This window comes from Hirundo rustica, chromosome 3 (genome assembly GCF_015227805.2).
Source record: "Hirundo rustica isolate bHirRus1 chromosome 3, bHirRus1.pri.v3, whole genome shotgun sequence".
NCBI lineage: Eukaryota > Metazoa > Chordata > Aves > Passeriformes > Hirundinidae > Hirundo > Hirundo rustica.
In genome coordinates this window covers 71,443,437-71,468,518 of record NC_053452.1, presented here as the reverse complement: position 1 = coordinate 71,468,518, position 25,082 = coordinate 71,443,437, and the positions used below count along the sequence as shown (strand labels likewise).

General features: G+C 41.6%; 2 protein-coding genes across 3 annotated transcripts; both read right to left on the bottom strand.

The window, feature by feature from the left end:
• Window positions 1–3,243: 3,243 nt before the first annotated feature.
• BEND3 (BEN domain containing 3) lies at window positions 3,244–23,047 on the bottom strand. 2 transcript variants are annotated; one of them, XM_040059375.2, is made up of 4 exons: window positions 22,979–23,047; window positions 13,698–13,742; window positions 13,031–13,251; window positions 3,244–8,113 (listed from the first exon to the last, which is right to left on the bottom strand). In XM_040059375.2, the coding sequence occupies exons 2-4, from the start codon at window positions 13,729–13,731 to the stop codon at window positions 5,840–5,842; spliced, it is 2,529 nt and encodes an 842-aa protein (XP_039915309.1). In that variant the 5' UTR covers window positions 13,732–13,742; window positions 22,979–23,047; the 3' UTR covers window positions 3,244–5,839. The 2 variants fall into 2 exon arrangements, with proteins under 2 accessions (XP_039915309.1, XP_039915308.1); XM_040059374.1 differs by lacking the exon at window positions 22,979–23,047 and adding an exon at window positions 22,180–22,331.
• Window positions 21,178–23,037, bottom strand: LOC120750032 (collagen alpha-1(III) chain-like). Its single transcript, XM_040058148.1, has one exon. The coding sequence runs from the start codon at window positions 23,035–23,037 to the stop codon at window positions 21,178–21,180; it is 1,860 nt and encodes a 619-aa protein (XP_039914082.1).
• Window positions 23,048–25,082: the final 2,035 nt, after the last annotated feature.

Below are 25,082 nucleotides of genomic sequence, written 5' to 3'. Positions count from 1 at the left end.
ACTGTGGGTGGAGGATCCCATTGTCCCTGGCACAGCCTGCAGCATTACCTGGCAGCTTTGTGTGTCTTACCTGCTGCAGGAGCAGTGCTACACAGCTGCAGAATCTGCTGCACGTGGGCCAGTCTGCATTATGGAGCAGGGCATAGGATAGAGAGCCCTGTGAGGAATAGCGGGGAACTGCTCCCACAGGAGTTGGACGCGGGTCTGGCAGAAGAGAGCCTTGGCAACTAAAGCAGGCACATACTGACACTCCTAAATAGGTTCTGAGTAGTGCTGCCTACAGAGAGAGGCAGGGTGTATTCCCCAACCCCTCTGGTCACAGAAAATAAGCTATATATATATAAAAAAAAGAAGAGAAAAGCACCAAAAGGTTTCTGGTGGGGAGTTGGGTTTGGGGTTTTGTTGGTTGATTGGTTTGGTTTTTTCGTATCTTGGGGTTGGTTGTTTTTTTCCTGTAATGGCGTGTCAGGACAGTCTGCCTTCAGCACCTACCAAATTACAGTGCTCAGCATGGAAGGGGAAGGAATGCAAAGGGATGCATGTGAGCCATGCACATCTGAGCACTACTCAAGCTCAAATCTATTGGTTTACAGTGCTTCTTCATACAGACAAGGATTACAGGAAGCGAGACCCTCCTTCGTTTGAACTCTTGTAATAAAGAGAAATAGGGAGCAAGAGACGAGGGACATCATTACATGATGTAACACCAAACTCTTGGTTTTATACAAGGGGTCAGATTTCAAATGTATGATGCAATCCTACCAAGTGACTTATTCCCAGTGCTGACAGTTACCTTAGGATTTTCTTCTCACAGGAAACATTTGCAGACCTCGCTAACACGCCACCATATGAGCTAACCTAAGCGGGACATTCCTCAAAGTGTAACGATTAAAGGAATGTTTTGCCTTCCAGAAAAGTGAGCACTAACAAACAAGACTACAAAATGCCTCTGGAAACAAGGACAAACAGTTGCTTTGCTATAATGAAATTTGTGAAGGAAATTGGGAGTGATTACTTGACATTTGTGTGTGTTCTGCGTGTATAGATATAAATTAGTTGATCTTCCTCCAATATCCGGTAATAATTTATTTCCATCTATTAACATCAATTCTAGTGTGATTGGACATGTAGTGATTTCACCTGTTTTATGACTGGGAAGTCAGTTTCACTAAATTCTAAAACAGAAATTAAGGAAAACATAGCTAAAAATTGCTCTATTAAGTTTCATCTTGAGGTATGGGTAAGAAAGGGGAGAACTGGGAAAAGAACAGCTTTATTTCTCTTCTATTATAGTTTTTCCTTTCGCACAGGAATTGAAGTTCTTCCTTCTGAATTGCAATCAGAGAAAAATGCTCAGTGGGGACCACAGTCCCACGACAGAACAGACCAGGAAATAGAGAAAGCAAGTGGTCTGCTCATGTCACAGGCTTTCATGGCCATTAGCTAGAAATTACAGCATCCAGAAGATGGCAAAAATGAAAAGGAATATAGTGGGTAAAAATAATACAGTGTAAGGGCTAATCTCCTGACAGTCAGATGAAGTACAAGGAAAACATGAATGTGATGGAAGTCTGGTTTTGTTAGAAGTCACCTGCTTCCAGCCCTGGTACTGGCAAAACCAGGGCAGCTCCTTCAGCTCGCACTCTGCTGCAGGAGAAATGACCTCTCAGAACAAGATTTATGTGAGCTCTGACAAAGACAGGTATTATGTATTCTGTGAGACACTTCTATATGAAATTAAGACTATTACTACCAGTGAGAAGTTTAGATGAATGAATTTTAGAGCAAAATGAGGATTTGAAAGAACTATTACCACTAAAAATGTATCTGTCTTAACATTTACTACAACAAAAAATAGGTAAGAAAGAATGAAGACAAATGTGTATTTCTTGCTTGTTCTGCCTTTTTTAGCGAAGTCAATTTTAAGAGAGAATTAAGAGGAAACTAAACCATAACTTCATCTATTTGTTTTTATCAGCTTCAGGCACATTAAAAAGGATACCTTCAGAATGTTTCTGAGGAAAAATCTGTAATTTCACTGGTGCTGACTTGCAGTAATAATGGAAAAAAAAAACCAGAAAGTCAAACCAAAGCAGTAAAGAAATGTTTGCAACGACAGCGATGGAGTTTGTTTCATTTACTCAGAAAAACCTGCTACATTTGTTCTTCCATAAATTTTAAGTGCAATCAACTAAAATGTACTTTTGTAAGTAAGAACACTTGTCAATTTATGCCCTGTCCTCAAGGCAAATTTAAGACATTGAATTTTCCAGCTGTTCCACATCACTTTAATCAGCAAAACAAAATCTGAATGAAAATAAATTATAAATAAACCCTGTACATTATTTTCTGGGCTTCTTGGGGGTGTGGAATTCATCTTAGCCCGTTCCAGTATGCAAGTAGACCTGGTGTGCCTTTGTAGAGCTTTGAGCACACAATTCTGTTTCTCACTGCTACAACATAAACTTCAAACTAATTGAAAAGAGGCAAATGACAGGTTTTAAAAATGTACCTAGAAATACATTCCATGCACGCTGAAGATAATTTAGCAAGTCACAAACATTTCTTAGAACATGAAACACTGTTGGCTGTACTGCATCAGCCTAACACAGTGATTTCAAGTAAAGATTTTTCTCATTTGCCAACACATTTGTTGTTGATTCTGTCACCTGAATACACTTAACAGGCAATAAACTGAGGTATACTTCACCTCCCTTTTGATGTGCTGTTTTACATTTTTTTTTACAGAACTTCTATAAGGAAATTTTTAAGTTGTAGAAAATGCATAAGATACAAAAATAAAGAATTATGATACATACTACACTGCTTCTTTTAGAAAGCTTAGAAATGGGCTATTCAATACTTATTGAAAGCTGATCTATTTACACTGTAAGAAGCAGAGACACTTGATACCCACCGTCACTCGGTAGGTAGAAAGTAATGCTTATCCATAGGAAGTCAGTGTGCACGACTATGTATGTGCCCAACACTTCAATAAATACGTAGCAACTCTCCTATCACAGTTTCACTTTCAAAATTATACATTTATTCCTTTAAACAGGAGAAGGCTGAAAGACGGAAAAATCTTTTTAAATGGCTGCAGCAAACTGTATTTGTCTGAATGTATTGAATTTTTATGTATTTGTCTGAATAGCTAAGGTTATCTCAGACCTCAGCAAGAGATTTTACAGGAAAAAAATCCTGCTTGTACCTGAACAATCACCAGACAACATTCCTCTTGTATGAAAATAATATACCTTTAATATATTTACAAGACTGACCAACTGGATGAAGTGGCTGTACTTCAGATGCACTGCCAAGAGCTTTTGTTAGTGAACTATGCCACTATTTATAAGTCTGTATTTTCTTGATATGAGTTATAAATCATACAATCAAATGAATCATGAAAGGGTTGTGAAGAGTTGGACAAAAGGAATGTACACAGCAATAAGAGAAAAAAACACAACAAAAATATTTTTATACCCAGTTTCAAAAATTATCATTTTTATGGTCAAAGTTGTCAAACTGGTTTTTTCACTACTTTTTAGATAACATCAATTGACTGATTTTTTGACTTAATATCAACATCTACAGTAAAAGCCAGTATGTCTCAAACTTGAATGCTAGCTAGTAACACCTATCCCTTGTAAAAAAGTTCAATACATATTGAATTCTTCTGGGAGCTTTGACATCACTAAGTGGTGAAATGCATGACATTAAGATAAGAAAATAAAATTGTATTTCTTACCTTTTGGCCAGCCATTTGCAACCACAAATTAAACAGCCGTTAAGATCTTCTGTTATTTTATATATCCCATAAAAGTGCATGTAAAAAAAAAAAAAATTCACAGAGTTTCTAGGTAGCATACAATGACAAGTGAGTCTTGGTTTCTGATACATTCAATTTGACAAATTTATGCAGTAAAATGAACAGATGCAGACATTGTGGTATCAGTTCTTTATCTTTGGTAAAATGATTTCAATTTATTATAGCCGTATTTGCTCTGATATCCATTTTGAGTATGGTCTGGTATTACTTAAACCAACAGGAAACATTTAAATGGATATAAACAGTATCAATGTGTTATTTATTACATTCATTACTTACTTCATACATTCTCTGAGAATGTTTCTAGCATATGGGCAAAATGAGCAAATGCTACTAACTAAGATTTACTCCCAGTTTAACACAATACGTTTACTAGTTCTTGCCATCAGGAAAAAACATAGTTTTCCTTTTAAAGGGATCAATATGAGTCTAAGAACAATAAATTCTAAAAACCTGAAGTAAAAGTATCAAATATTTTGTACTTCCTTACAAATGCTAAAATAGAAAATTACACTGGAACCGACTTAAAATTTGCTATGACCCATCTAAGTAAACAACAGAAAAGGACCACAGAGAACATCAACAATTGCTCCAAGGTGTTCCAGTGATGCTCTGTAGGCAACCACTGTCTTTACTGTATTAAGAATCCATATTTGACTCTCTCTCACCATTTCTATCAGTATTGAATTTTTTTAAAAAGAAAGAGAAAACTAGTTTTAAAGTAGCACTCTCCAGTGACAAGTCATACAGCAAATTGATACTGGGTTCTGGGATGTCTTTGTTACACCTGAACATATTAATGATGCAAACTTGACCATACGAACCTAAGTTATACATACACAGTTATGTCTCCAAATAGCTACTAATTACATGAAAACAATTTGGCAAAGTGAGGGAGGTCCGTATCCCTACACCCAAAATATCCAGATGCTGCTGCATTCATGGAAAGAATGAGTTACATTACCACAGCTCACATGCCGGGACCCTGAAACACTGGATTTCACCACAAAACCAATCTTTGCACATACCTTTTATGTATGCAATTCAGCATCAATGCTGGAAACCTTTGGAATCATGATTTTGATGGAAAGTAAAGTCTAAAAATTTTTAACTTCTTGTTTCAGGTCTTTTTGATGCTGATGCTGCTTTTGCTGTTTTACAAACAGGGTGGCAAGCAGGTGACAGGAAGACATTCCATGGGTATAGGCTTGGGTCTGTTCTGCTGCCTTTACTCAAAATGAGCAATCCTCAGTCACTCCAGCAGTTACACTGGACAAAACAATAACAGAACTCACAGGGGCAGAATAAAGCTTGTGGTGTCAATACGGGAAAAGAACCCCAAAACATTCACATGGTGTCTATGCCCACATCTCAAATCTTCAACAGGAAATTCTTGATTTTAGAAAAAAAACCAATGCCTCAATCAAAAATGCAAATGACACCATTCTTAGCCACTCTTTGACACAGTATTGTAACTTTCAGTACCTCAATATCATGAAGAACAAAACAAGTGTGAAGCTGCAGTTACTGTAGAAGCAAAGCCTAATATTCCAATGATTTCCAATGAAAATGGCACTTCCAAATTTAAATTAAACTTAGTCTACGTATTTCAAAATCCAAATGAATTAAAAATACTGTTTATAACGGTATAATGAAAAACTGCTCTTGAAGAGCACAACCATTAAAAAAAGAATTCTTTATTATTAGAAAGTGATAGAAAAGAAAGATGCAGAAATGGGGAGTGGAGCAATAGTTTCAATACATGTACTTGCACCAGTGAATATCATGCTCTTAGCGAGTCATTGATAGCTGTCACTGATGGTCCTTACCCATGTACAAATGTAGTCAGCCACTTCCCACTGCTGCGGTGCCAACAGAAATACAACACACACACTGAAACGCTACAGATTTAGTGCCTGACTGTCCCACGTGCTGAGAACCCTCAGCTCCCGACAGGCCCTTCAGTCTAAACCAAAGCATACCCTTGACAATAACTTAGTGGTCAAAGTCTTAGCAGTTTAAAGAGCCTGTCACTTTTTTTGCTTTCTTAGCTTTTTTCAGTATATCACACTTTTTTCTGTTAGGACGCCGGCACCTTTCATCAATGCTTGGTATACATTCATAATGCCACACTTCTTCCATTTTCTCCACAGGATAAACTGCCTCCACATAATGACGGATCAGTCGCAGTCTGATGGGATCAAGCTGTTTTTTATTACAAGCACCTGAATGGTTGTACTGCAGTCTCAGATTCTCCGGAGTAAAGAGTTCAGGAAAGAGTCTTACGAGAAGCCTGGCAGCAAAGTTGCCGACCGACAGGCTCTGCTGCACTATCTCTCTTATCTCCTTATCAGACAGCAAATACAGAGAAGGCACAGGGAAGTCTGGATTAGGAACAACAAGTTCATCAAGTGGTATCTTGCAAAAATCCTTGCTACTTCTTTCTGGTGGCAGTGGCGGCCCTTCAAATTCTTCACGAAATCTCTCAGGGTTTATTGCATAGGTGAGAAATTCCCTCCTGTCGGGCCCTGGCACGTGGATTTTCCGTTGCTGTTGGTACGAGCGCCTTTGCTCCGTGTCTCTTCGTCGACACCTCTCATCAAGCTTCCCAACAAACTCCAATGTCCACACTCTGTCATTCTTTGCTCTAGGGTACAGTATCTGCACATAATGCCGAATTAATTTAATTCTAGTGGGGTCGAGCTGTTTCTTGCCTAAAGATCCGCTACAGTTGTATTGCTTCCGTAAGTTTTCATGAGTAAATAGTTCAGGAAATAAGAGAACAAGCAATCGAGAGGCAAAGTTGCCTATAGAAAGACTGCTTTCATATATGCTTTTAATCTGTTCTTTGTTCAATAGGTAATCTGGGACAGGGACATCAAAATCAGGAGGAGGAAAGTCAAGTTTGTCAAAATCTATGGGTACAAGCCAAATTTTTTTTGACCTTCTGCCAGGCTTTTCATATTCAAAACTGTCCTCCACTTTTATGATTGATACATCATCTGGTAAACTAGAAGAATCGTAACAGTCGTCTCTCATCTGGTCACATTCGCTTCCATCCATATACGTACTTTCAAGCTCATCATTTATTCGCTGAACACACTGCTGCAACCAGGCTTCTTCTTCTTGCACGTCTGGAAAGTAAATTTCAGTGTACCTACGGATTATTTGAAGCCTATGAGGATCCAGCAGTTGTTTTCCAGAGTCTCCAAAGCAGCTGTACCTTTCAGCTAATTTTCTGTGGTCAAAGAGTTCTGGAAACAGTCTGTGTAACAAAAAAACAGAAAACTCCCCCGGTGAAGAAGCTTCATCTAAAAATTCATTGAGATCCTGAGCATCCAGCATGTAATCTGAGGCAATGACATTACTCCTGTCCAAGGACAAAGCTTCTTCCTGCTCTTTATCCTCCATAAAATGAGAGGATTCAACCTGCTCAGTCTCATAAAAACTGGATGATTGCACATTCTGCTGACTGTTTTCCATTTCCCTTTGAGCCCAAAATCTATTGAAAAAATCATTGACTTGAGGCAAACACTCCAACTGCCACACAGCTGTATTCTTCACAGAAGGATAACAAACTTCCACATAGTTACGAATAAGCTGCAGATGAAGAGATTCAAGTTTCCTTTTGTTGAGAAAGCCACACGCACTGCAGCTCCTGCCGAACTCATCATCACTGAAGAGCTCTGGAAAGAGCTGCACGAGCAACCGGCAAGCCAGGTCTCCGCCCGATGTGCTTTGATCCATGATTTGTTTGAGTTCCGTAGAAGTCAGCTGGTACTCCGGGGGAGGCTTGAAGTCAGCAACAGACTCTGCTGGACTGACTTGCTTTTTAATTCTGCTAACCTCCAGAGACAACAGGTCAACTTTGCTGTGAAGCTGAGTCATATTGGTATTGAGGGTGTTCAGCGTGTAAAACATTTTCTGTATCAAAGAATATATATTTGGTTCTGAATCTGCTGTGGCTGCTGCTACTGCAATGGCTGTGGCCGAGTCTCTCTTGCGTTGATCGTTCAAAGTCCGAATTTGCGAGGGACTGTTGGGGTTGATTTTTTCAAACAACTCGTAAGAAGCAAACTGCTCTGCTCCTGGTGGGTTCTTCTTCTCTGTGATTTTGTGTGAGATGCCATAGAGGGGTTTTTTATAAGACGGAGTGATTACATCACTGAAGGATTCTTCTTCGCAGAGCCATGTCACATTGGAATTCTTGTTCTTGTTTGGCTGCTCTGCATTTACCTGAGTGGGTGAGCCAGCATCTCTGTTCCTCATGTTTGAAAGGGAGCCCTTCAAATGAATAAATACTGTATTAGTAAGACTGCCTTAAAGATATTAGCTATAAATATGTGCTCCTTAAGCAGGCATTGTTACATAAATATGCAAAGTAAAATTTTCTCCAGGGGACTTGTGTTAAATAATAACAATTAATAAATCCACTAAGAAAAATAAAAATACAGTAAAGTATTATTTAGGTTTCCTTTTTATTTTCCTTTTTTTGGCTCACGGTTTTCTCCATTAAATAGAAATGCAGCAATAATTCCTAGTACTCTCTGCCCACAGAGCTCTAATTACTCCCCCAAATTAAGTATCATTAGGCTTCACCTTGCCTATGAGGATCTTGGGCTGTAGAGAATTTGGGTGGCAACAAGTCAGCAACAGAGCCAAGAATAGCATCTAGATTTTCTGACTCCTAGTCCTGTGACCTTGCCATTGCCTCCAACAACTGCATTTAACATTCCAGCACTCACTTTAGGTTAGCTTTTGAAAATGTCACAAAGGCTATAAACCACAAAAAATATGCTTATTCTCTTTTTTCTGATATGAAAGGTTTATATACATATTTTAAAAAAATCTTTATAATGGTGTAGAATTGCTAAACAAATCTAGAAATTACTTGATTTTTAAAAGGTATTTAATTTAAATTATAAGAAAAGTGTAAAGTACCTTGGCACTATATCTTTTTAAAAAGGAAGCCTAACAGAAGATTTCTTTATTTCTGAAAGGCAAGGAAGATTAGACTCATGGATTTCTAACTTTCTAAATTATTTAAACTATATAAATGAATATAATTTATAAATAATATAAAACCAGTAATGAATTCTTAAGGACTTCATGTTCTCAATTATTTGTAATTATTCCTTATTGCTTGAAATTGGCACCAAGTATTTGCATCATCCCACAGCAGACATGCAGGGCCCAGGTAATCTGGGGGTTTTTTTTGCAAACACGTGGATATTGCAAATAATTTTTTTAAGTTAAGCAGATACAACAGAATCAAAATCTAACACACAGAATTCAAACATGAGAAAACACTCCCAGATTTGTAAATGCTTCCATACTGAAACAATTTTCTTGGGTTGTTCTATAAAACACTAATTAGATAAAAAACTACAGAATTCGTATTCAAGTATTAAAACAAATGAAACACAGACTTCAGGTCTGAGCTGAGAACCACAAGAAATTTGAAATTCTAGTGAAGACTCCACTATGTCCTACAGTGAAGAACTTGAATTAAGATTTCTTTCTTAAGAAACAGAACCGTAACTCATGAAATCAATGCGGTCCCTATGTGTACTCACACTTGGAATCTGCTTACTGCAGTGACAAATTAAATCTAATTATTTTTTAATTTCTAATGCAATATATACTCAAAGGAGACTCAGAAAGAACAAGTTGGTTTCCACTCCAAGTTTAGAAACCAGCATTCAATTAAACTTCTGGAAGCTGCTTCCAAGTTCTGCTCTCTCTCACATCACTTTACCCTACACACAAAACCTTGTGTTTGCACATCCAAAGCTGTGTGGAGAGATGATCAAATGCAAACGTGATGCCAAGGCGATGTATTTCAGTATGCAGAACCCCTGGCTGTTATGGTGCCTAGGACACCTGACTTCCAGGTCCCTTTTAGAAGACTGACCCACTCCAGTCCTACTCATAATAAAGCCAGAACAGCGACTGCGACAGAACTGCAAGCAGACTGAAATCCACATTGCCCCCACCTAAGTGCAGGCTCCTAAGCTGGAACTGAAGTTGTCATACATCTGTCAGCAACTCCACCTGGACTTGTCAGTGAAGAAACAGAGTAGTTCCAGGTGGTAACAGAGCTCTCTGTCACACAGACATCACCTGAAAACAGGCCATGAAAATCTACACTGACAATAAGCACAATACTGCTCCCCAGTCAGGCAGCCAAAGTGAATAACAAAGCTTTTTACTGTTTTAGTTCTAAACAACAAAGCAAAGCCTTTCTTACACAAGCGGTGAGACCCACCACCTAAGTGACTCTTTCATTAACACTCCTGTTAACTGAGCATACCAAATATTCCTTCAGAAACAGCAGCTGACTCTTTCAATTTCTTCTCTACTACTAAATACCTTGCTACTAAATAGCTTGCCACGGGCCACCAGGTATCTGTCAGTTCTCATTTGACCTCCTGCTGTTTATTTTCCCTAATTAATTATATAATAAAACTTGGCAATACAAGGGTAGCATCTATTACCGCGCACCTCACACACAAAGTCGGGTGAAATCAATGTTAGAATGTGTATAATAGAACATTAATTCCTTATTTTGACAGAAAGATCATCAAGGTTTGCAGTCTCAGTTTTGGACACAGTGCTCTGGAGCTCATGCTAAGAACTACAGCAGATCTTTACTACAATGGCAGCTGAACTTCTGCCTTTACTAATGCAGCTCCCAGTGGCTGGATCTGGATGCGGGATGGATTTGCATTTCAGAAACACATAGCCAGTGCTCTCCTAGCAGATGACAAAACATTTGGGCCTTAAAAATATTGAAGGATATTTTAGTTCAGATACATACTCATTTTCTTTTATTTTGCTTTTAATTATCTTGTCTGTAGTTTCCATCTGGGAACGGCACTATCCACACCATAAATACATGGCTTTTGTAAATTCTCCAATTTAACTAATTAGTTTTCTGTAACACTGATCTTTAAATGTCCGTGAATTTCAGATAATACTGCAGCCATTTAAGATGTACTTTTTAAGTTTCAATGTGCTATCAAAAAAGAAGCATAGATGTTGTTCTATGAGCCTCAATGTATATAAGATAGAGCTGCTTTTTATACTACAGTTGCACAGCAAGTTATGTTCTAAACATTTTATGAACATTTGCAAAGTGCAGTATTTTGCAAAACATGGACTGATACAAGAAATTGTGAAATAGTCTCACATTCTCTCTTGGAATCCTAGGCCAAGTTTTAAAAGTCGCTTAGTTATTGTTGTTAAATGCTTGAGTCCATTTATGACCTTTGTTATGCTTAATAAACAAAGTCTAAATATCTGCAAGAATATAGTGCATAATATTCAAACACAAGAGTCAAGAATACATAAATACATGAGCAAGAGACAGATTCTTTCAGACACATAGGAATATGGAAAAGTCCTGCACATAACTCTTTAAAACTTACCATCTTCTACACTTTGTTTTTTTAAAGAAAATCACGGAAAATTAATTCCTGATTATGAAGTGGCATTCAAAATTTAAAAAAAAAAAAGTGAAGTCTTCAGATAAAAAGTATTTTAGTAATATAATTGCCAGCCCAAAAGAAGTACAGCTTTGTTTATATCATAGATAGATGCCTAGGTGACGTGCAGTAAAAACATACTACAAGCACAACATTCTTTAAAATAATTAAGATTTTCCCACTGTTTAAATAGGAATAGTTAATAAAGTCATCAATTAAAACAACATATTGGTTGTTTTAGAGAAGTAATTAATTTAAAAAATGCTGTTAAGATTGAGGACTATTTCTGGTTGGTTATTTAACTAAACATGCTGATTCATTGAGGTCAGCCAAGAATGAATTTTCATTGTTATTACTGGGTCAACTTCTGATATTATAAATCCAAAGTTATAATTAATTTCAAATTATATTTTAAAATTTAATAATGACAAACAGGAAAATGCAAAGCAAGCACAGTTCAGAGCCCATTATAAAGCTCTTTTAAAAATCTGAATGTAAGGAAAACAATTGTAAAAAGAAAAAGAGAAAGGAAAAGAAAGAAACCGTGTAATAAGATTAAAACCTACCTACCACAGGCATTCAGGGGGAAAAAGCAGCCCTATGAAGTCAGAGAGATGATAGTCAAGAGAAAGAATCACAGAGAACTATGGCTATAAAGGAGACATGAAATGTGCAAATACAACATGGAATAACTGGCTAGGTAGCAGAAGAGCAGAAAAGGATACGTGCATAAGGATAGGTCACAAACTAAATATAACCCAGGGCCTGAAGTTATTCAAAAGAGGATGAATTTGAATCTAGGTTATTTTAATAAAGTGCTGAGTGTGAAAAACAGGAGGTCATTATACTGCCTTAGAGGGTGGCAGGAGAGATGTGACTATCCAACACCAGACACTAGTCTTTCTGGACTCTCAAGTTGAACAAAAATATAAGGTGACTCCTGAAGAAGACCTGAAAAGAAGAATTTTAATCTCGGAAAGGAAGGACCAAGGGTGGACAACATCACATGAATTTTCCCACATGCAGAAGATTTTTATAGGAAGAAATGATCATTGCTCTCCCTACTGAAAAGAACAAGGACAAAAAGAAACTTGCTCAATTTCAGCACAGATTAATTAAAGATCTGCCACTGCTAGAGAGCCAAAACACAAGGTCAGGATAATGGAACAGACTGGGCATCTCCTTCACAGGCTAGAGAAACCTCTGGATTGTCCCAAGTGAGATGCCACAGCAGACGCTGTAATACATTCCAGTCCTGATATGGCTGAAATCTTCTGCATCCCTGTGTTTTTATCCTTCAAATAATGCACTAATTTATACTAGTCTCACTGACATTAAATCTTTATCACAGAAGACAGAATTACAGCCCTGATCCTGCCACTCAGGATCCAGCTGAAGGATTGTGTGACATGAGAGGGACTGTAATCAGTCATGCCCAGTTACTCCATATCACTGCCCCTTCCTATGCTATCTGCTGAACAGCAAAAATATAGTTCACATAAATGAATTAACCTATAACTTTACTTCATAAATAGGATCACTCCCATGTTATTTAGAGAATACCCAGCTGTGTGCAAACTGGCTTAAGATTAGCCACAACAAACTCATTACCAATGCAAATTTACTTGAAAGACTTGCATTCTACTTATAGCAGCAGTGAATTTAGCTTAGGAAATATGAACCAAAAAATCACAGTCACGTATAGAGAAGTCACCTCTTGCGTAAAGCGTCTCTTCTTCACGCTGGGTAAGGCATCCTGCTGGCCTCCTGAGCCATCACAGCCAAGGGAGGTCTGTTTCCGTTTGTTGGAATCCTGTAGGCAAGTCACTGCACCATCCAGTGAGTGTTTCTCAGCAGATCTGGAAGTTACTGAGCAGTCTAGAGCTTCATCTTCATTTTCTGTTTCTACTTTCACATTTTTTTTAGGAATTTTTACTGAAAAAAATAGAAGGATTAGAAAGATAAAGCACCCTCTCCAGAAAACCATGACATCCTTACTGTAATGTTCTGTGGTTTGTTTCTTTTTATGAAAACGTGTTTTGAAGAAGTTCATTATTTTTTATGACTTCTACGGTAAGTGCATATTGGGGCCACCTCAAAGTCAAATCATTCAGTTTTCCAGCAAACCATAGTTTCTTCTCCAAAGAAGACTCTAAAGTATAAACAATGTCGCAGGAGGAAGAAATTTTTTTGGAGGGGAGGAAGGATGTAGAACAGAAATAATAATGACTAACAAAGATAATGCCCAATTTAGTTAAGTTTTTTTAAAAACATTAGTGTAATTTGTCTTGATCCAACTGCATTCTTTATTAGGTGACAAATGCTTTAAATCAACAAGTATTTTTGCCTGATCAAAAATTATACAAAGTATGATATTTTACCTTCTTCATCATCAGTGATTTCAGCTGAATTCATCTTCTATCTCACTAAAGAACAAAACAAAAATACAAAAATAAATATCAGCATCTTCTGGAATCAGGGAATATCTCCTCCTGTAATTACTTTCAATCTAGAAATATTGAGTTAACAGCCCACAGGTAACTCCCAGTCTCTCCAGGCTGTATGTTTGTAGTAACTAGTTATTTTCAACAACCTTCATGGCCATCTATAAACCCGTCAACATGCAAACTATATTGTTGATAACATACAGCAGGTAGAGAACCATTTAAAACCCTATGTCTTTTTCTGGTACAGAAAAAAGTAAGAATCGTTCTAATCTTCTCTGTAAAGTGTCTTGGCAGTATATAAATGGAAATTAGCTGTATTAAAGTCTTTGCCCTGTACAAAATCACTATTATTACAGCCAAATGTTTTCATATTGTCCTTGTGGTTGACACAAAGTCGTCACAGAAAGAAAACTCATCACAAATAGTAACATACATGCTGGAATAAGTTTTTATTTTAAAATCTTTGATCTTTTGATATAAATTGCATCAATTCAAGCAGAAAAATGCACATAGATCTATAGTAAATCCTTTTTCTTTGTCAGCCGCCAAATAATGTGTTTTCTGTAGGGAAAAGCAAATATATGCATTATGCTGGCATGATTCTAGTGTTATTTCTCACATGAAAAACTCAGCTATATTTCCGTTTACTTGAAAACTAACTTTGCAAATTACTTGGGGGCAAACATCAATCTCTGGATATGTTCCTAAACGATATTCTAAATCTTTGGAGATCTACAAAGCAAACAACTTTATCAGATATCACTAACCCTTACAAGGCACAAAGCTGCAAACTGACACTCTGAACTGGTGAGCGGGTGACTGGCAAACTGTCACGCTCTGCTCATGCTCCTCTACACACAGCATTATGCTCACCTGGCCCCAGAACATTATTGCTTTACAAGTGCAAGTCAATAAAACCAGTCAATAAAAAAGTGTACATACAGCCCAGGAGTGGGGATTATAAGGAAATTAATAAGAAAGATAGGGAGAAAAAGAGAATCACTTGTGGGGGGAAAAATAGTCTGTATCTCTCTCCTAAATAATAATATTTTTTTTACATCTCAAAATACTGTTTAAAAACTCTGTAAACACTTGAATGCTGTGTAAATATGAATTTTAATTTGTAGGCAATTTGATGATTGTAATGGTAACTATGAGGTTCCATTCTGGATTACAGTTTTTATGATTTACAATGGGTGGCACTCAAACAAAAGATGCACAGATTTATAAAATCAGCTTATACTGGGCCACCCCTGAAGCCAAGGTACTCTTTGATATGCTGATCTTCCACATGGCCCCTTACATACAGCCTTGTAAAGGGCATCCTCAAGGGGACAACATGAGATTGTCTTCATCATCACATATAAAAATAAGTCTCTGTCACTTGGATATAGAGCTATTACAAACCCCTCAGATACCTACTCCTTTTACCCACCGCAATTCCCTATTTCAGGACTTGCATTTATGAATTGATCCATATATCAATTATGCCAGCGTAACAGTACTATAATCATGTCACTTAAACTTTTGCAAACTCTCTAGAGACATAACAGCATGAAACCAAGTGGCCCACCCCAACTTCTAAGCCACTTGATACGGGTTAATTCCAGGTCTTACTAACTCAACAGTATTTATAGATTTAGACAAAGCCACTACAGCTCTTCATGAAAAATCCTACAGCAGCCTACTTCTCACAGCACCATCAAAAAGCTCTCCTGGACTAACAGTCATATTTTGCTCTGATATCCCACATACATTGCTAATCACTGCCTGGATCTTCCTTGCACTTCTCCATCTGCACTAGGCTTGGCTCTGGGGGCTGTGCTACAAGACCAACACGTGCCAGCGCCCAAGGAGTGTGAGACGGAGTGTTTTTGCGAAGGCCTGAGGCGACAGTAAGCAAATCTACCAATACCGCTACAGAATATTCTAAAATGGAAATCAAAATGATTTTTCAGGTAATCCTAAGCCGCTGTATCAGAGCACAAAGGCAGAAGAGAAGACTAAAAGGTGGCAGTGGATGGAACAATACGAAACATTTAGGAGGAAATATACGAGGAGGGAATTTCTAATTCCTGCTATTACTACTATTCAAATAGGAAGCATGCTTTAGAAGAATTCCTATCAGAGAATAAAATCAAACTGAAGGGAGAAGATAAATGAGATAATATCTGAAGAGCCACTCTAACAGTGGGAAAAAAAATGAAAATTAAAGCAAAGCAACAGTTAACTTTCTGAAGGAAACAACATCGGGAAGGCCAAAGCTACCCTGAATTCAGGTCAATATTGAGTCAAAATATCGTTTCACAAATTTGAAGTAGAGATAGAGTGCAAAGTTTTGATATTTTTTTTTTTAATTTGAAAACTGCCAGAATACAATTAGAAGTGAATAGTCAAAACCAGTGTCAGAACCAATGAGGCCTAGAAAGACTGTGTTCCATACTTGAGCTCTCTGGTGCCAAAAAAAGCATGAGCTCCAACTTTTTTCATTTTTGGGCACCTTAGTAATAATCTCTTTCCTTACCTAGCTTTCTGTCTTCTTTGTAAGATTTGAAAAAAATTAAAATGACGCACATCTAATGTATAACAGCTTCTGTTGAGAGACAGGATTCAATTGCCCCTTTGATTTCCTGCCTCAAAGCCCCAGCTGCTCCCTCAGTCAAGCATGGGCGCCCACCTTAACCTTCCATCTTGATAAACCGTCAGAAAACAACTCACTTCTTTTTTTTTCCGGGTTACTTCCTTGTAATTCAGAGGTAAAGGGCCCAGCTCAGGAGTATGCACAAGGTTTGGGCTGGAAAGGAGGAATTAAAATCAGGATTTATGGAAAGGGGGAAAGTCTGTATCTGTTCCTGAGAGTGTCTGTGCATGTATGCCGGTATATGTGAGATTAACTAGAATTTTGTTATTTGTTTCAAGTCCACTAAAGATGAAACATTTCATAATCGTTAAAATACTATTTGCTGTGCATCAGTACTTATGAATAGTAATTATTTCCTCTTTAAAAGAGGTAGCAGTGTCAAAGTCTGATTTGAGGTACCATTCTGGCCCAGACTGTGAGAATAAGCAAAGCTGGAGTGAAAAAAAAAAGTCTAAAATATCTTGGGGCAAATTACTGGAAAAAGTAATTGAGTAAGAAACACATACAGTAAAGCACACATCCAACAGTTGTTCCTTGTCATGTTGAGTAAGAAAAATGTATTTCAATCTTATATGTACAGTTTTCAAAATGTAAGATAAATATACTTATCATCCTCAGCCTAATAATAGCTGTTAGCAAGTTCTAGGAAAGAGTGAACACCCTGTGCTGAAGCTGGGAGCCCACACCTGCAACTGCGACTGGCAGAGCAACCAGCCTTGGCAGCTTTATCTTGCTGGGATACAGACAGATGCTGCACTACATCCTGTTTTCTGGTGAATCCTCTGGAAGAAAGATTCCAAAACAAACCAAACACCTACAGCAGCAGCCACGTCAACAGCCAGATCCAAGGGAGTAGGGAAAGAAGAGGGGGTCCTGGCACACCTTGTCTGTCACTCTTGGACAAATTCCCTTCCCACAGATGCAGATGCACTGCTCTCCCTTCTCAGCAGACTAGGCAATGAACAAGACAGTTCAATGAAGGGACTTAACACTCCCTACTTAGACTACTCTCACTTAGACATCTGCCTCCATTCCAAAAATGTACCAGGTCATGACACTTAACTGCACTGTTGTATCACTTTGGTAATGACATTCCACACTGAAACGGTATTACCCATGGTTAACAGAGAAACTCAATGCATAGGGCAGTGCTGGCAGTTCCAAAGTATGAAAGAACACCTTAAAAACAGGGTTGTGCAATGTTTCTCTCTGTGCATTTAGTATTAACAACCACCCTGATGCTGCTTTTGCATGTTGAATGAAGCATGCAATCCATTTACCAAAAATGCACCTACCCAAAATACGTGCTGAAGCCTTACGGATTTAAAGCATGGGGGTACCACAGATTTTGTAAGTAACAGAGGAAATTGCAACTCATACTCGGAATGTATTTCACTCTCCTATCGTCTAGTATAACACATATTGCTACTTAAAAGTAGCATACAGGTGTATCCAGTTATTGATACACAAACCAAAACTGAATCCTAAGTGACTTGTAAGTTTAATCTTCCCACAATGTGCATTCTCCTCCTGTTTACCACCTAACAATTACTTACATGTGTTTGCCTTGGAGGATGCTTTCCTGATCCCTCTAATGATTTTGACCATTATAAAAGCAAAATGCCAGGAGAAAAGATCCTGCTCATAATGTAAGATAAAGGCAGTTATCTGCCTTTGCAATCATTCTTAAGAAAGCCTGACTGATCACTTTCACATCCTGACTTAAAAATGGAACGAAAAAATTCCACCAGAAAAAAATACTGCTATTCTGCTGTTTGTAACTAAAGAAGTAACTGTACTCTTTGAACACCCATATCAAATATACTAAGTTCTGACAAATGAAAAAAATATCGTGTGAAAACCACATAGGAAAGTATAAAGCTGTACACACGCTGCATGTGGAAAGCAATTCGGATTTCATCACACTTGTTAATGGTAATCATAAATGAAAATTAATCACTACCTTAAACAAGATACTAAATAACAACAACAACAATAATGATGATTATCAGTTTTATAGAAGCTTGCTGTTTAGAATTTAACTCCTCACATAACACTGTACTGTTCAGTTCACTAATGCGTGGTAAATTGGTAGAAGTTGATTCTTGGATGCGCATCGTCCCACTAAGTGTTTTAGCTTCTTCATGTAAGTTGGCAGGAATGTCCCTAATTCTTCATTACTGACTACAAGATTGTCATTAAAAACACACGGATTGAGACATTGTGTATTAAGTTTATTCCCTTTAAAGCCTCACGGTGGTACATTGCTTCATATATAAAACTCAGGTCATAATGAAAAGTGTTTTTGAGTGCTGTTTCTCAAGAGATCAACTGTTCTTTTACATTTTGGGCAAACATTAAGACATACATGTTTGCTAGTAACAATAAATATGTGTTTGATAACATATGTGGAATAAACTGCTCATTTTCCTCAGCTTTCAGCATGTGGTGAAAGATACAACACCCTCTTACAGCATAGGTATCCTAATAAAGTTAAATAAATGAGAGGAATGCCAAAAAATTGTTCATTTTTTAAGGAGATGATACTAGCAAAATTTTACAAGATGTGTATATTGAACTGCTGTTTAACAGCCAAAATTAGCACCTCCTCTTACACATACCATCCTGTAACAGGAATTTACCAAAAAATTGCAATGGTATTACACTATGAGCCAATCAAAACCACTGTATATGTATTCTCAGCAAGAGACAATGATTAATTAGTCTCAGCAAATACTTGAGTGTCTGAGATCCTGCTACCTGTGTCCGAGTCTCTCCCTATATTTCATAACATGCACTGGGTGAAACACAGAAAGCAGCCAATGCTTCCCATGGGAAGTCCAGAGCCCTGAAAGCTGGTGAAGGTAGGTGGAAGTCCCGTTCCACGCAGCAGATGAGCAGAGGGCTGCTCTAAGTGCCTGGCAGCAGTGAGGAACTCTGCTCCTCGTGACATTTTAGAGGACTGATTCCTACAGAACAGTTGGAAATAATGAGAGGAAACAACAATTCTCAACACCCAGCCATACAGTCCCAGAGTCAAAAAGGACTTGGAGGCGTGTGCCCTCTGCTCAGGCTGCCCAGGAGCTGCCTCCTGTTCAGGGTGTGTGCTCCTTTCCATGCTGTCTCTTGTAAAGTTCTCCTGCTGGGCTGAGAAACAAACCTAGAGAACTGAGAGTTCTGCATTCTGCTTTGGGTGCCAAGTAATCTGCATCTTTTATTTCCTAGCTGTAGCACTGGGTTCAATAATTTCAATATTGCAATTATCCTCAGGGTAGATTTGATTCCTCCAATTTGTAAAAAAACAATGCAATTCAAATTCAATTCAACTAAATTAGACATAAATACCACTCTAAGACTGAGCCGGAAAATGTATTTCTTTTTCTCAATGTTTGCCTTTTGTTCAGATCTACGGGCCAGTGATTTGACTTTAGGTTTTACATCATTTTGACAAGGCCTTATAAATTTTGAAGAAGCGGAGGGTTGAATAAGTCAAATACCTGAAACCCCCTTAATAAAAAACTCCTACCAAACAAAAACCAGGCAACTTATTTGAAACTGACCACCCATCTTAAAGAAACTAATATCTGAATGCTGCCTCATTTGACTCAGCAAAGAGCAAAATGCAAGCAGACAGTATATCAAAGACTAAAAGGCAATGCTTTCTATTCTATTCATTTTGAGGTATTAGGGTGCTGCAGCATTATTTCTCAATAAAATTTGTTCTTGATATCCAGTACCGACACTTGTAGTGTTAAGTACTGTAGAAAACAGTACTCCAACATTACAAGCATTCTGTCTACAAATACATGAATAGTGAGTTCTAAAACTACAAAGAAAAAGATTTTAAGGAACCAGCAGATGTTGTTGAAAGTACTGTTCTTATGGACATTGAAAATCCCTATCCTTAACATAGTTTGAAAACCTCTTCTGCTGCCCTGTGGAGGACATGAAGCCTCAAGTCTCCACTGAAGCCAGCCTGCAACAAGGATATTTTTCCAGTAGGACTTAGAGGGCATGTTCTTAATTTGGGTCTTTCATATTTTGTTTTAATTAAGTTGAATATGCAGATTAAATAAATTTTTTAAAAATAAACCCAAATCACTCTTCTCAGTTTTCTCACAATTTGCCTAAAACGGAAGTTTTTTCAATCTGTCCTCTGTACTTTTACCAAACAGCGATTTAATCTTGCAGGGGTCAGCAAAACACTAACCTGGTTTATTTCCAGCAGTAATGTGTGAATTTGTCTTTTCTTCAATCACGTGTTTTCCACTGGTCTATTAAAAACATTTTGCTTTCCTCTCTCCCCTCTCACTCTGCTTTTATTTTAAAATACTGTTCCATCTCAACTTTGTGCAGACAGTTTAAATTCTCCTCCAAAATGCATTCAACTAACATTTATTTTTATCCACTGAACTTACCCAAACTATGAAAATACTTAGCAAAGATAAAAAATCAGTTGGTCCAATGCCGAGTTTGATTTAGCAGGAGAGGGGGGAAAAAAAAAAAAAAGTACCAGCATATATAGGCAATTATTTGTTTTATGAGATGTAAATATTTCAAGCTAGAAAGAGGGAAAAGGTTTCTCTTCTCCTGCTTAGATGTCTCTGCCCCGTGGGTCAGGCATATACCCATGATCATAGGTGGCAGCGACAAACCCTACTCACACTTCAACCCAAAAAAACTCTGGGACTGCGTCAAGGCTATGTGGGAGCCGTCACATGGCTGCTGGCCTGACGCCGGCTCGCATTCTGCTGGTTCAGAGTTTGTTCCCTTCTATTTACAAAGGGCTGTGTGGACACACCGCAGGGAAAAGTAGGGTAGAGGCAGCGGGCGACCGGGGCAGGGGAAGCGGGCGGTGATGGGGGCAGGGGCAGCGGGCGGTGATCTGGGCGGAGGCAGCGCAGGAAAGCCGCGGGTGACCTGGGGGGAGATGATCGGGCCAGGGGCGGCCCGTTCCCCCGCAGTGCCCTTCACCGGGCCCCTCAGGGCGCGACCCGGCAAGGACCGCCACGAATTCCAGCGCAACCGCCCGACCGGCCGCCCGCAGCTCCTCCCGCCGCGTACGATAGGACGGGCGGGACCCTGGCTCCCGGGGAACGCGTGGCCCCGGGAAGCCGCGGGGCGGTGCCGGTACCGGTGCCGGGCAGCGCGCTCACGGCCGGAGCTCCCCCCCCGCGCCCACCGAGGGGCGGCGGAGCGGCCGCCACGTGGGAGCGGCGCGCGCGGCGGCGGCGGCGCGAGGCCCCGCCCGGGGGCGGGCGCTGCGGCGAGGGACGCCCCGCGCGCCCCGCACGCGGCGCGGCCGCGGCCGCTTCCGCGGTCAGACCCACGAGCCCGAGGCGGAGGCGGCGGTTGGTGCTTCCGGTCCGAACGCTGCCCGGGCGGATCTATGTGGCCGGCGCGCGGGGGAGGCGGGGGGGGGAAGGGGTTAAGGTGAGGCTGGAGGTGACGGCGGCGTGACCGTTCCGCTGCCCCCCCCCCCCCTTCCCCCGCTCCCCGTTGTCCCCCTCCCCCCGCCCCGCGGATGGAGGCACCCGGGTCGGGCGCGCGCGACCCGCGCCGCCGCAGCACCGTTCGGAGCGGCGAACAAAGAGCCCCCCGCCCGCGCGGCCCCGGCCCGCGGGCGGCCGGGGGAGGGGCCGGCCCCGCGCCTCCCCCGCTCGCGCCCCCCCCCCCCGCCCCGTTCCTCCCCCACCCGCCGGGGCGGCGCTCCCCGCTCGCCGTGGGGTGCGTGGAACGGCGCCCGTCCCCGCCGGCGGCGGCAGCGAGACTTACCTCTGCTCCGCGCGGGGCCACGGGAGCCCCGGGGCGACGGGGGCGGCTGCAGCGGCCGCCGCTGGAGCCCGCGCTTCCCCCCCCGCTCTTTGTGTGCGAGGGTCCGCGCGCTGCGCTCTCGCGTGACGTGACGGGACCGTGTGTCATTTCCGCACAAGGACACCGAGCCCCGACCCGCCGCGGCCAGCGCCACCCGCCGCCCCGGGGCAGGGGCAGGGGAGGGAGGGAGCGGGGGTGGGGGGGGAGAGCGGCCCGCTCCTCCCCCGTCCCCTGGCTCCCCACCCCCCGCCCTCCCCGGCGCTGCCACTGGGAACGCGCGCGGTTCCCACTGGAGACCCCGCGCGCCCCCGCTCCGCGCGCGCCCCGCCGCTCGCTCGGTGCCGCGCGGGCAGAGGCCCCGCTGCCGGGGGGGGGGGGGGGCACGCGCCCGCCCCGCGACACACCCTCCCCGGGACCCCGCGCCCGCACGCGGGTCCGCCGCCGCTCGGGGACACGGCCCCGCGTGACGGGCCCGGGGACCGGCGGGGACGGGGCGCTCCTCGCCGCCGGCGGCCACCGCCGCGTAGGAAACGCGCTTCCCCCCCCCCCGCCGCCCGCCTCGGCCCTCGCGCGGCCGGGCCGCTCCGCGCGGTCTCGCGTGGACGCGGCGCCCGCGTGCCCCGCAGAGTCAGGCGGCGGGCCGCGCACGTGCGCGCGCGGGGCGGGGGAGGGCGCGTGTCCACGGCAGGTGGCGGCGAGCACGTGGCCGCGCGCGGGCACACGGTCCCGCATCCCCCCCGCGCGCCTTCCCAACACCCACCCGCCACTCGCGTCCCGCCGCCGCCGGGCTGCGACAGAACCGGGGGGGATCCGGGTCATGCCCAGGCGGAGCCGGGCTCCGGCCGGGGCGGCGGAGGGACCGCCCGGCAGTTCCCGGGACCCCGGGCGCACCGATCCCGTAAATCCGTCCCCACGCCGGCGCGCTCGCGGGTCAGCCCGGGGCAGCCCCGCGGGCGGAGCCGGGGAACGCGCCCGGAGCTCCTCGCACGCACGGGCTGCGACACCCGCATGCAGCCCCTGCCCGGCCCGGCAGGCTCCGGCCCCTGGCGCTGCCCGGAGCCGGCGGCACCCGTGGGAGCGCTGCCCGCCCGCCTTTATGTGACCTTAACGCGGGTTTCTGTGCATAGCGCCAAGTAGGAAACGCCGGTGTTTGGTGCTGCGTTAGGCTTAAGCCTGTACTTAAAAGAAGAAGAAGAAGAAGAAAAAAAAAGTTGTTTCAGTAAGTTGGTTTAATTCAGATCCAGGCTTTTTCCCACGCTGGTTAAACACAAGACCGCTTCCATGCTCCGCGTTTGGGGGGCAGATGGCAGCAGTGATTTATAAAACAGACATCGCATTCTTTTTTAATTAAGTATCCTTGTAGATTTTATCTTCCCTGAAATTGACAGGAGCACATAAGACATTACATTAGTAATGTCTGCCAAATCATACGTGCCCTTTCGACTAACAGCTTGTAGAAAACCAAACCGTTTCCCAAAGATTAGAAAATAAAATGTGGGAGAGTGAAGTCTGGTTTTGTAACCTATGGCCAGTTCTGGCAGTTATGTTTTTTGGCTATATGTAACATACCTTTGGAACTTGGCAGCTTTGTGTAAAATGTTTAACTTACACAATGAACTCGGCCAGTGCTGCTGTTCCTAATAAATAGATTAATCTTGCTGTTAATATAAGCACACAGCCAAGTGCTCTAATTATACTGTAATTGCTTTTTTTTTTTTTTTTTTCTTTTTTTCCCTCCAGAGTAGAAGTTCTATCTAAAGATGTTTGTGAAAGGTGTTTATTATAAAGTAAGTAGGTGAGGGCTGATACTGCCATGAAAGATGATGGATTCTGTGTAGCACGGAGGATGTATCGGATAGAAGTTACAAGGCAAGTACACACCATCAAGTGGCAAAGTCAACCTGAAGGTAGAACTCGAGCTCTGAGCAGTGCTGTGAATGTAACAGATAAATAAACCTTTCGTTTGTTATTTCAAACTTTTTTTAAATTCAAAAGCAATACAAAGACATGTAAATCAACTGAGAAATAACTGGGAAAAAAATCTCAGATAAATCTTCTGCCCCATAAATAGCTCAGCACTTTCCTAGTCACATGCTGTTTCCTCCAAACTGAACAATACAAAGAGTGCCTCTTAAAATAAAAAAATCCTCACCATTTCAGATTTTTGGCGCTTTCTTTAGAAGCAGTTCTCTAAAATTCTGTTCTTCCACTTGTGTCGCTCTTCTAAATTTAGTATTTGGGACTTTTGGTATGTTTACAGTGTCATATTCCATGAATAATCCTAAGAGATAATAGTTTGTTGATTTTAACTTTGACTGCTCCTTTTATTATTGCTGTTGATAGACAGCTGTTAAAAGGAGCCCTTAAAAGCGGGAACTACCAGCATTGTAACTCCTCCGATGAATCACTCCGGCTCCAAAGGATGCATTTATTAACAAGTGTTCTGCCCTTAGCGCATCATTCTCTCTTTGGAGATAAAGAGCACTTCCCGCTAACTTTTTTGAGCCTGTTAGCCCTCTGAACAGGAAGTTTACAGTATAGTTTGCCCCCTCCCTAAGAATAATTGAGGCTTTTCTTCAAGTGTTTTACCACCCGGCCCAGCTGCTAAGTAGTGCTAAAGCTCAGCTGGATTTTACTTGCATGCTTTACTTAGTGGGACTCAGGAAAGGCAACCATAAGGCAAGAGCAAGCCAGTGGAATCCCAAACTCAAATTCAGAGCCCTTGAGAAAATACCTTGCCAGTTTGAACTCCACCTCATTTCTGCTCTATAGTGCTGGCCTGAGGCATTGTAGCTACTAGGGACTCAAGCCCAGGAGGAGACCTGAAGGCCCTCAGCTAAGCATAAAGTAGTAGCATGAGCATA